The following is a 12,787-nucleotide window of genomic DNA, read 5'->3' as shown; positions in this document are numbered from 1 at the left end:
ATTGCAACCCTGACCATCTTCTTATATTATAATAATTTTACATATGATGTCAAATTTTTTGGATGAATTTTTCTTTTTTCTTTGTATTTTGATGATTCAGACCAGTCAAATACAAGATTGACAGTCAGCAGATTCTTAACTGTAATGTTAAACAACAAAGAACATGTGAGACATGAATAAGAACTGATGTAATCTCATTTTATTTAAATCAAACTTCACTAACAGATTCCTCTATAAGTCTTGCATTGCAGTTACTCCTGTAAGCACTGATTATAAGACAGTGACAGCAAGAGCCCTGGCTTACAGTTGAATAGAAACGTGCCCCTTTTCTTACTGGGCCCCTTCAAAAAAAGATATTCTACTTGTGCCGGTATCATAGCTAGATAATAGTTACTTTATAAGTTTTATAGTATTTTATTAATGTCATGCCCAAAGCTGACAATAATGTGATTTAATCAGATATGTAGGATGGGTCATCCGCTCTTTCAAAAGCTCTGGCCCTTTAGATATTAATTACTTATTCTCATGTATGATGCCTCAATCTGCCCTTATTACAGCTGTATCATACTTAGGGATGATAAACAAACATCAATGTTAGACCTTCATTGTTTTTAACTTCAATGTATCAATTTTTTTTTATCAATCGTTTTTGGTCATCATAAGTCATTAGCGACTCATTCTAACGCAAGTCTGTTTACTCATTGATTTAAAGTTAATTCAATTCAATGCTTATGGTGGTGGCTAATGGAATTTATCATTTTGTTTCTATAATTTTTGTAAATACTAATTTCCTGTCTTTTGAAATCGTTTGTTAAACTATTTTGTTTTTTAATTTAGGACTGAAGAAAGACCTCGACTACATGTTGGTCCTGTTGGCAGTGGAAGAGATGTTTCCCGTGATACCAAATTAAGGGAAGAATTTTGTCGTAAAGCAGGACTGCTTGCTCTTGATTTTGAATCTGATTGCGTCGTAGAATCCATTGTTGGTAATAGGACTCTATCGTGGGCACTCGTACGAGGAGCAGCGGACTATAAGGATGGTATCCGCCGCAGCCCCTGGCAGGCTTATGCTTCCCTGACTGCCGCTGCTGTCGTGAGGTCCATTATTGCTAATATGCCGACCGCTCAAGAGGATGACTAAGGTTACTTCCAGAATTAATTTTAGTATTGATACACCAAAACATTGTAATTCTAGTGAAGTAAATTAGAAGACTTGATACTCTCTTCTTGACTTGTATTGATAGTACTTTTATTTTATATTTCTAGTAAATGGAATTTTATATCTTTTTCGACTTAATTTGCTCTAAATTTGAAGATTAAGAGCAGTCAAGGAGTTTTTAACTAAACTTGATTAGTTTTAATTTCATGATATTCATATAAGTTTTATAATTTTTTTTTTTTAATTCTACAATTTGAGTAATTGGTTATAATTTTATTTTTTAAAAGACAACCAACTTAATTTATTTTCATTCATTCTTTTATTACTACAAAATGAATATTTACTTCTATGTAATGCATCCATATCTCTAAAAAGGTAGTTAGCAACATTTAAAGAAAGTAATAAATCTTTCTTATTTAGAGGAGTTTTTAAAGATTCTCAAATTAAGTTAGTCATAGTGTACAAATGGAATCCAACAATAAATTAATTAGTTACAATCCTAATTGCTGCTGGCATATTTTTTGATTTGCTAACTTGTCAGAAAACATAAATAAAAATTACTTATTTATTTTTTATAGATAATATTTTTTAATATTCCATTGAAACTAGTAAATTTTTAGGATTAATTTTTTTTTTTTTTAATTCGTCAATTATTCAATATTTAATATTTAGTAAGTATTTTATAATAGAATTGATAGATTAAAATCTTTAAACTGTGTTATCCTTAGTATGTTACATATGCCAAATATGAATCCCTTTGTTTCCTTTATATGATAAAGAAATTATTTTAATCTTTTTATTGCATTTTTGCAATTTTTTAAATGATTTTTTGAGTAAATCAAAACAAGTTTTGTAAAATTTTATGTTACCATAATTTATTGTTTTAGGCCTTTCACTTTTATGCATGCACATAGTTTCGTGTGTAGCAAGGAGGCATGGGAAATTATTGTGTTAATTATGATGTATTTCGTTTCCATCGTATTCTTTTTAAATAGTATTGACTTTAATTGGATTTAGGCAATTCTTTGTTTATTAAGAATAATGTATTGTTTATGTTATTTATATGTATTATTACTTAATTTCAGCTTACATTTCTATGTATACTGCTATGCCCTTTACGTAATATCATTTTATTTTTTTTTTTTTGTAATGTTTTAAATGCTTTTTGTATTTTATACATTGTCATAGTTAATTAGGGTCAATTATTGAAGTATTAATACCTTTATTTAATTGTTGTAGTATCAGAAGACCTTTGTTGTTTGTATATCGTTGAGTATGTAATACTGGTGAAGCCTTAACCTAAGTTTTAAGTGAGAGCTATTATTTTGGGACCATGATTAAAATGTTATATTATCTATTATTTTTGAGGTTATTAAGAGACTTTTAACTTAAGTCAATTTTTTGTTCCTTAGCCAAAAATGGCTCCATTAAAAGAAAAAACTTTAAATTATTTATTTTTATACTATTTTCATTCTATTTATATTCGTTATATAAGTAAAGTTATGAAAATTTATTTATTTATTTTTTGATTGAAGCATAAGTTTTTCTTCCATAAAATTATTAGCTGTACTATTATAAAGTATAATAATGGTTAAAGTATTTATTTTTTATAAAAGTGTTTTATTGTTGTAAAAGGTGCTTATTTAATTTATGTTATCTTATTAACAATATTTATGTTTAATGTTATTGAGACTTAAAATTATTTATATTTAACATTATCTAGTTACCAATAAAGTATGAAAAGTATTGTATTTTCATAACATTTTTTATTGATCAGATTGCCTCCTTATCTAATATTTTTTACCATTAATAAATTTGATTCTAGCTTTTAGGTATTCTTTTTCAATTTTCATTTTAATAAAATAAGAAATTATACAGTATTTTTCAATTAGAAGGTTTTTTATTCTATGTAAGTTTTCTTGTGAAAAAATCCTTTCTACTACTTTCCCATTATACACATAATGTTATTTTATCGACTTTTGTAGCTCTTCCACCATCTTCAGAACGATCTATCTGAAACAACATTATCCTTTCTAGTAGTCACATAGTTTTATATATCCATATTTTTAGATCTATTATATCTATATTCTATACATCTGCGAAACCCGGGCTCTAATAGGTACCCAAGAAAGCAAAATCGAGAGATTTTAAAGGAAAATTCTCTGTAAGATTACAGGAGCGATCTGAGATCAGAGACTTAACACATGGGGAAAAGAACTAATGGTGAACTGCTTGCAGAGACTGGTCAGTCAACATCTCATGGCATGAAGGCAAGGAGGGTACGGTAAGCGGGACATGTGGCTCGAAATAATCCATCAGAACGTCTTTACACAACAATGAATGCCATTATAGTAGGTAACAGTCCATGTTGGAGGCCAAAAACCAGATGGGTTGACAAAATCAACAAAGATGCGAAAGAGCTGCATGCAGCAACTGAAAAGAAGTAGCCCAAGGCAGGAAGGCTGGTTCGAAGGTCTATAGAGCCAACAGAAAAAATATATATATATATCCATATTAAATACTTTGTCATAAATTAGTTGTTTTGTATGTATACTACTTTGATATTTCATTTTTACTATCATATTGTAATATGAAATGTATGTAACTACTACTAGGAAGAATGGTGGAATTTATATGAGGTTTAACATCTTTATGTTCTCTAAATTAGTGCAGTTAAGACAGATATCCAATGTTTAAGAATTTTGGAGAGATGTTGCACATTGACTAGATTAGATTCTTAATGATACATGAAGCCTTGGGGAAAGATCAAAACATGTGTTGAGTACTTTTGCTTGACATCTCTGGGATGTTTCCCTGATGAAGCCCTGAAATGCCGCAAAACAAATTAAGTTTTACCTATTTGTTTTTCACTGACTGCGCCCCCGACCATCTCACAAAGCAATTCATGTTTATGATTTTGGCAACCTGTTGGTCTATACCCTGCAACTTTCAAGTTAGAGGTTTTGAATATTTACTTAGATGAATAAAAAGAATTTTTTAAGGTTATGTTAAAAAATATTTTTATTAATTAGTCAATTGAGCCTTATTTGATGCCACAATGTTTTATACTCAACTATTTTAGACCATAGTTAATATTGAAAATTTTTTTTATTCTGTAAATAGTTCAAAGTTTGTAAATAAGTAAATTAAAAATATATCATTTTAAAAATGGCACTATTTTAACATATGTGATATGTTAACACATGTAGAAGTCTACTAACATGTCCCGCTTAAAAAGCGGATTGCTTTTTAAGCCAAGTTTTTTAGTGTTTAGTGATGTCCTACTGTAAGAATATAGGGATCTGGTGAGTAAGTAATTTTAATATATTTTTTCTTTCAACACCCCACCTCTCATTTACTATTATTGAAAAATCTTGTCTATGATTTAGAATTTTCTCTTTAATTTTTTTTTTTAATTTATTGTTCAATGAACAATTAAAACTACTGTTTATTACTACTATTTTAATCTATTAATGATCTTGATAAACTATGTGAGAATTAATTTGTAAAATAAGGAATGATTTTTATTAACAGTTGTTAATGGTAAACATTATTATAGTGTTAAAAATTATTATCAATTTTCATCATTTAATAGGTTTGGTAAATTTTTGAAAATAATTTGTTAGTAATTATTTTAAATGTTTCAGTAAAAATCTTAGTTAATGAAATATTGTTTAATGGTTTCTTTTGGAAGATATTTTTTTTTTTAAATAGAGAGCCAAAATTATTTACTTCAAGAAAAATAGTCATGTCCAAAAATTGTTTAAATTGAATTAAATCTACATGTTTAGAACATGCACTTCTTTTTAATCTTTTATGAGAGCTAATCAACAACCAATTAATTAAGCTGATCTGTATTGTGTCAGTAATTATTTTCATGTGGTCTTTTTTGTCGTCTAAGAAATAGTTTTATGAGAATAGTTATGTGCCGAAGTAAATAAGAGTTTCTTATTGGTCCAGTATTTCATTCCACCAAGAGAATTATAACAAAATCATTTGGTGATATTCCAACTGTAGAGATGCCTCATTTCTTGAGTGTGCTTATTGTATTCACACCTGTTGCTAGGCAATTTCCCATCAAAGTTGTGAACGGCCTAGCTGGTGGTTACCACCAGCTAGGCCGTTCACAACTTTGTTATAGTATATACTGTTCTAGCTCATTCAGTTGGTTTTTAACCAAGGGAAAAACTTTTCAATATGAAAATTGTTGGGATAGCAAGACCTTTAAACATATTAAACTTGAATGTAAGGCATACAAAAAACAATGAGGAATATTGGTCAAATATTTAGGTACAAATCAAAATATTATTTATTAAAGTACGTTAAAATTTATAGACTATGGAAAAATATGTTATCCATACATATTTGAAATCTGTAAACAAAAATGTACAGATCTAGTTATGGTGTGGTATATTAGTTAATCAGATAAATTTAACTTAAAAATTATAGCAGTAACAAAGAGAGTGGGAAAACTTTCCTAGAGAGATTTCATAGAATATAGTTAATTAATATATGGCTGTGTGGAAAAAACCAAGGGGTCCCAAGCAATGTAAGTTTTGGAGTTTCTCCACATTAGAGAATTTATTTTCTACAATTGTGGGTTATCTATTAAAATATACAATACAATAGTTAAAATCATCATTTTGTTTAATATTTGAAAAGTAACAAAAACTTAAAAAAATTCTTATAACATTTACACAAGGTTATTACAAGAGTTAGGGGACTTTAAAGATCATGGAACCCTGGGTCCTTACTGGAAACATGTCTCTGGATCTGGTAATTGTTTTTAAAAAAAAGAGGTGGATTTTGAACTTATGGTAGTCAACCATTTCACAAGAAGGATCTTAATTTAAATATGCTTTTATGTTTCCAAATTCTGTACAGTTACACTTTTTCAAATAAATATTCAATACAGTTCAACTCATGAACTCAAATTCTCATGGTTTCAATAATATGAAGAAAAAAAAATTGTTACAGAATTATAATGTAAAAGGTCCTTTAAATAATCAACTTTTTTGGTAATTAAAAATAAATAAATATATTTCAAGCCAAGTAGCGATATCACTTCAATAGTATTTTGAGGTAATATGTATGATGGGGAATCATCCACCTGAGGAAAACTCGGTCTCTTTTATATAGAATGGATTGGGAGAAAAGCTGGCAGTTGATTATGGTCATTAGCAGATCACTTCCTGGTATAACTGATCGTAAAGAAAAATTACTTTGTTATCTTCCAAAACAGGGCAATTGTGCTAAAGCTTAAAGAACTAAGTTTATAAAAGAAATTTAATTGACATAGTGAAATAAAATTATTCTGGTAAAGGTACTAAGATATGAGAAAAGAAATGTTTTATGAAGGCCAGTGGGATTCTATATGGAACTACTTATTTCTGTGTGGCTCCAATCATTATAATGGGCTGATACAGGGTTTCATTTGTAACCCTTATTCCTTGGGAATTTTAAGGACATGAATGCTGTGCAAACTGCTGAATATCTCTTCACCAGGAGAGATGTTGAAGAAAGAAAGTAAACTAAGACTAGAAGAAAACGGTTTTACCAGTTTGCGCTTAAAAAATGTCTCAAAGGGTAATAACAGCACATAATTCCTCAGAGGAATTGGAATGATAACTCTTCTTCTTAACTGTATTTTTTATATTAACTCACCAATATTTTAATTTAACATTACTACTGTGTCATTACTGTTTATATGGTTATTGAAGTGAAGTCTGAAGAGATCCAAATCTAACCAGTTGAAGGAGTAAAATATATTACAACTAATTGAAAAGAAGACAGTTGAACAATTCCAAATGTGATATTATCAGTATGGCACTAGGCTAAAGTAAAAGAAATAAAACATTATATGAAATTGATTTAAAGATTAAACCAAACTGTGCTGAAATGAGTACCAACTGGAAGTGAGTCAAAAGGTTAATGGAGGTAAATTACACAAATACCTACCCAATTAACAGAATAACGGTGTTAAGTGCGTGTATATAATAAATTAAATTTTTCAGTTGATGGGAATAGTGAAAATATCTACTTAAGTATAACAAAAGCATGATGAAGTGTTCTCTCTCAGGTTCTCCTTCATATTGGTTATCTCTATTGGCTTTCAAAAATAATCATATAGTATTCATTCTACTATGTCATTTTTCTTTCACAATTCTAGGCTAGGAAATCTCAGGTAAAGATAAATATATTTATCTACAATACCAGAAAAAGATAATTGACCACAATCAGGAAATCAATAATTTGAAGAACGAAGTCTTTTCTTATAATATTTGTCACCAATGCAAAGGCCTTGAGAATTATGTACTTTTAGATTCAACAAAAACAATATTGCCAAGTCTTTATCCCAGAATATTAATCTCTGCTAGAAGTATTTTAAGGACTAAAGAACTTGTATCAACGATGGTTACAGTATAAATCTGAGAGGGCATTAGTGCATGTTTGATTATGAAATAACAAAAAGATGTGTAGGACAGGCTTTGAAAAGGATAGTGGTGTATCAGCCTTCTATCAGAGCAAGTAATCCAAGGGAACCTTCTATCATTATCATAATAGTAGAGAGAATCACCCTCTTGTTATGGAATAGGATATTGTAAGAACAAGGCAACAGTCCAAACTTCAACTATATACATATAGTCGAAGCTAGTTTTTCATTGTTGTTTTTCCTAACACCAATCTCTTTAGTATGTATATATTAAATTATTTAGGAGGTGATTAGGTCAGAATCTTGACTGCCAGATTTTTTACCTAATTAAAGTTACCCACTTTATGAGGCTGGGTAGACCTCAGGGCTGACTCACACCTACATTGAAACAGATAATAATCATATACCCAGCCAGATTCAAACCCAGATCCTTGGAATGTATATATGTATAAGTACATTTTTAAATGCTAATAATTAATGAAATGACATAATATGGTCCATACAAACTGAACCATTCAATAGTTGTCACAGGAGCCAAGAAATGTTCCTTTACTACCTATCACAAACATGAGAGAAACTGAAAACTTTTTTTTAAGCAATTAATATACCAATTGAAACATTGGAATTTCAATAATTATTTTTAACCCGGGAAAGGTATAAACTTGCTCATACTGGGAAATAAACTTCAACATTTTCCTAGTATTTCATCTGTTTAGTTTATGTTGTTATTGCAGTTTGTTTATGTTACTCCCTCTTTTACCACCTCAGCTACACTCAATTTATTTTGTTCCGGCCTCCTCACAACGGTAAGACTAAGATTTCTCTCACCAGTACATTCCTAACGTGACATATTTTTTTTCTTATTTGAGCATATTGCTCACCTGGACTCATCCTGCGTTTCTCATTTTAAATCATGAGCGGAGGCTAGAAGATCTTAGATATTTTACAAAATATGGATTCTGAAAAGAGCTACAATTTACAATTTCAATTTCAAATTGCATTGAAAGTAATTGTAAAGATTTTAGTCATCATCACATCCAATTATAAAACAAAATAGAACATGAGATAAATGCTCACCAGACACACTATAGGGGACATTCCTGCCAGATTAAAGAATGATTAATTTATTAAACTGAGATTGTCAATAATATTTAGCAATAACAACATTCAAGTTCCACAAATAACTGCTCATAATTGTTAGCCCTTAAAATATTATACAACATTAGTTCTAATTAATCAAAGACAGCCAGAACTCCGATAGGTTTCAAGCAACAAAGCAAGTTAAGGTGAAGATAAAAACCATTTCTCATATTCCTTTAATATGCTCAAATCTCTTCCATCACCTTCCTCTACCCTATAGTCTTTACTACAGGCGTTATAATTCAATTGGTTGCTGATTAGTCATAAGTAATGCTTACAAATGTTCATGCTCGACTATAGATGGTATTATGACACATGTTCTCATCAATGCCTTCTTCTTATAAGCCATACTGAAAAAATAATTCTCCGGGCATTAGTTAAGTTTAATATACAAATTTATAGATGAATTAGTAAATCCTTTCAACTATAGAAGGTCTTATTTTCTTCTCTTAGAAACCTGACCTCTTGATGAGCTTTCTAGTTGTAAATTAACATCCAAAAGTAATTATGGCCATCATATAGAATCGTTATTCAATAATATTATTATCTTATATTTTTTTTAGATAGCACCTCTATGAAACACTAGTTTCTTTACAGAGAATTAAAATCGTTTTCCTTTTCATTTCAATGAAGTTCTCCTATTTCAGGTATGTTTTGTTAACTCTTCTAGAAATAACAAAACAATTTGAGTTACACGAAGAAGACACCGTAAATTCCTTGGGAATACCTTATGATTCAGGAGATTTATTTAATAAAGATGAAATCCAATATCTTTCGGATTATAAACACGTTGACGATAATTCTAACTTACAGGAAAATACTAAGTTTCAACGTAAAGAACGAGAGATGCAAGAGTACGATGATTACAGAGATGAAAAAGATTCGCCGAATTTGAGTAGAGGTGGATTAAGTCTATTCTCATGGTGGAGAAACGAAGCAGAATCAAAAAGACTAAAGGGCGGAACTTATCCACCGATATTGAACGAATCAGTCACTGGCGAAACAAATTCTACCGTTGAAGCAAATTCTACCGTTGAGGCAAATACCACTGCCAGCGCAAATACTACCCCCGACGGAAATACTACCTCCGACGTAAATACAACCCCCAACGTAAATACTACCCCCAACGTAAATAATACCGTCGATCCATCTGCAATAAGTGGTAACACTGACTCCAACTTACCTTCGAATACTACATCTACATCTTTAGAATCTACATCTATTGAACCAACATCTGCAGAATCTTCGTCTATAGACTCTTCAGAATCTACAATGCTAACGACTTGTATATGTTATAATGTTACAGCAGAGTGTGTCCCACTTATCAAAGCGACTGGAGTTACTTGTCTTGGCATGATGGAGGATAGCACAACTACACCTTCTGCATCAAGTGCTAGTGGAGAAGCTGATACTGCAATGGTCTCAAGCAATAATGGTAGTACTACAATAATGGGGAATACAACCAGTAGTGAAAATACAACAGCAACGCAAACTGTGAGCGGTTCTGCTGCTGGTCAACAAACAACAGCTGTGAGCGGTTCTGCTACTGGTCAACAAACAACAGCTGTGAGCGGTTCTACTACTGGTCAACAAACAACAGCTGTGAGCGGCTCTACTCAAGACCTAATTACAACTTCTACTGCAGCTACAACCGAATCGCAAGCTGTGAGTAGCTCAACCCCTGGATTAATTACGACAGCTTCAGTTACAGGCGAAACAACTGGCACTGTATCAAGCCTGGGGACATCATCATCTAGCCAAGCAGGTAGTACAACTGTTGCAACTGTGAGCACTGCTATCCCCCATTATATGAATATGTTTGGCGCTGGGATGTTTTTACCAGTTTATGAAATCCCTATAACTCCACTTGTAGTGATTAACACACCTTTACCAACAAAAAAAAAGAAGACATTTCATATTATGGATTATGAACGGAATTCTGAGCTGGAAAAGCAACAATTAAATAATATTTCTAGTTATAATTATGACGAAATGCAGCTAATTGAAAATAATATAAATAAGAATAACAGCATTTCAAATAGAATACCTATTGATGTTTTAGATTCTAACGAAGATAAAGCAACATTCCTATCTGGCCAAACAAAAGAAGATAGCATGATAGTGGCGAATACAATCGCTCCACCAAGCAATATGCAACCTATTGGACAAATATCTCTAAGAAACAATCCTTCTGTATTGAATAAAATAAGTATTCAAAATCAGGAAAATAAAGAATTGAAGATTAAACCTGACCGAACATTTCAAAAACCATTAGGAAAATTCCCTGATTACGACCAGATAATTTTTGACCGAAAATTAGATTCTTCAAATAAGAAAAGCGTTGAGTTAGTAGAAAACCAAAGAATAGTAGAATCTTACAATCGATCTCAAAATACATGTTTATGTACCAATGCATATGCATATTCGAACACGCAGAATTATATACCTGCGGAGTCTTTAAAACCTGAACCAGAAACATTACCGGAAAACAACAGTGTCCAAACAGCTGATAAGGCGGATTCTGGCATCAAGAATTTTCATAGCGATTTCGTCAAATATAATGACACGTATCTTTCTGAAAAAGGTAACATAACAATTAATTTAGTAGAGCTTTGTAAAAATGTAACATGCGAAGGGAACAATTACCTCTCCCAATGTTGTTCAAGAATAAGTGGACCAGAGAAGTGCTCAGGGGAACAATTATCCAACCAGCCAGAGATCTCTGGATATTTTAATACTACTGTCAGAACAACTTACTACAAACAGTCCAATAATGCCACTAAAAATCCAGAACTTCAAGCTCTGGAATACCAATTACAAGGCAGTCCTCCCACTACTTCAAAGGTCGAAACTTCCACTTCAAACTGTTCCTGTGGTTCGAAACCGAATAATAACAGAGTTGTAAGAGAAAATGATATGAATGATTTCGTTAAATTCCAATTAATGCATGGTATGACTGCTCCTGACGGTAAAGAAATGATGAAAGCACTAAAAGAAGCAAGTCTAGAATTTCAAAAAGTAAATAGAGAATTTCATTCTAATGATCGCGGAAATATCTTTAAAATAAACAGAAATGGGCAGAATATTAATTTACCAATAATTGATAATCATATATTGTCTAAGAAAGAGCAAGCAGGTGTTATTTTACCTTTCAATTCAAATAAGATTTTGGACGATTTAAGAGCTACGATATCTAATAGTTTACTTCACACAAGCCTTAAGACAGACCCTTTTCAAAAAGACAGATACAGATTCATAAGAAATCAAGGTTTAAAAGATCAAATGGAGAGCATCAGGGAAAGCAATATGATTTTAGACAAAATTAGGAAGGAGACTGAAATGGAGCTGCAAAGATTGTGTTTACTGGAAAATAAGCGTCGAGAAGAGGAATTATTATTTGACAGCAAAAGAGAGAATGAACTGAAGGAGTTAAAAACTATTCAAGATTTAATTCATAGAGAGTTTGAATCACGAGGGCAAGGAGATTCTTCAAAACGAGCCATCTCGAGTACGGAACGCAAACTTATAAAACAGAATGAATCAACTAAAAAAGGAATTGATGATATCGATAATACTTTCTTCAACAGATATTCATCCTTAGGCAGTAATACAACTAATAGCATTAAATCTGGTTCGAATCTAGTGGATATGGAAAAATTTCCCGAGCTGGAGATAAACAATTCGGCAAACGTTCCGCGTGATGATGCCTTATTACTTCTTAACATTAGGCCTGACAAGGAGAGTCTAGCAGAAAAACAGAGAAAGAGGCGTCAAGGTTACAATAATGCAAAAAATAAAATATTAAAGGATAATATTTAATCTGTACATTCTATCGAATATAATAATACTGGCATGCTAAGATAAAAGTTTAAATAGGTTCTAAGTAATAGAAATTACAAATAATACTTGACCTAGGGTCAAAAATGTATGATCTACCGAAAGTAATAAGACATAATAATCCATTAGAAAAAATACAAGCTACTTTTTTTAATTATTAGACCAAATTAACAAAATATGGAGAAAAAAAAACATCCATTTATTTTTGGTAAATCTTT

The 12,787-nt window shown here is 31.0% G+C and overlaps 2 protein-coding genes across 9 annotated transcripts in view; both read left to right on the top strand.

The window, feature by feature from the left end:
* LOC106681395 (uncharacterized) overlaps positions 1-2,905 on the top strand; it is a 48,275-nt gene extending 45,370 nt beyond the window's left edge. For all 7 annotated transcript variants that reach the window (XM_067048664.1, XM_067048665.1, XM_014421706.3 and 4 more), the window contains one exon: positions 838-2,905. In XM_067048664.1, coding sequence (XP_066904765.1) covers positions 838-1,141 — 304 coding nt within the window. In that variant the 3' untranslated portion in view covers positions 1,142-2,905. The remainder of the gene's footprint in view (positions 1-837) is intronic.
* Positions 2,906-4,336: 1,431 nt separating this feature from the next.
* Positions 4,337-12,557, top strand: LOC106681386 (uncharacterized). 2 transcript variants are annotated; one of them, XM_014421675.3, is made up of 2 exons: positions 4,337-4,464; positions 9,380-12,557. In XM_014421675.3, the coding sequence occupies exons 1-2, from the start codon at positions 4,436-4,438 to the stop codon at positions 12,549-12,551; spliced, it is 3,201 nt and encodes a 1,066-aa protein (XP_014277161.1). In that variant the 5' UTR covers positions 4,337-4,435; the 3' UTR covers positions 12,552-12,557. The 2 variants fall into 2 exon arrangements, with proteins under 2 accessions (XP_014277161.1, XP_066904764.1); XM_067048663.1 differs by having other exon boundaries at positions 4,337-4,468.
* Positions 12,558-12,787: the final 230 nt, after the last annotated feature.

The sequence above is a fragment of the Halyomorpha halys genome, unplaced genomic scaffold (assembly GCF_000696795.3).
Source record: "Halyomorpha halys isolate HHAL.00 unplaced genomic scaffold, Hhal_1.1 Scaffold20.1, whole genome shotgun sequence".
Classification (NCBI taxonomy): Eukaryota; Metazoa; Arthropoda; class Insecta; order Hemiptera; family Pentatomidae; genus Halyomorpha; species Halyomorpha halys.
The sequence above is the reverse complement of the archived record's forward strand: the minus strand, read 5'-3'. Positions and strand labels throughout refer to the sequence as shown.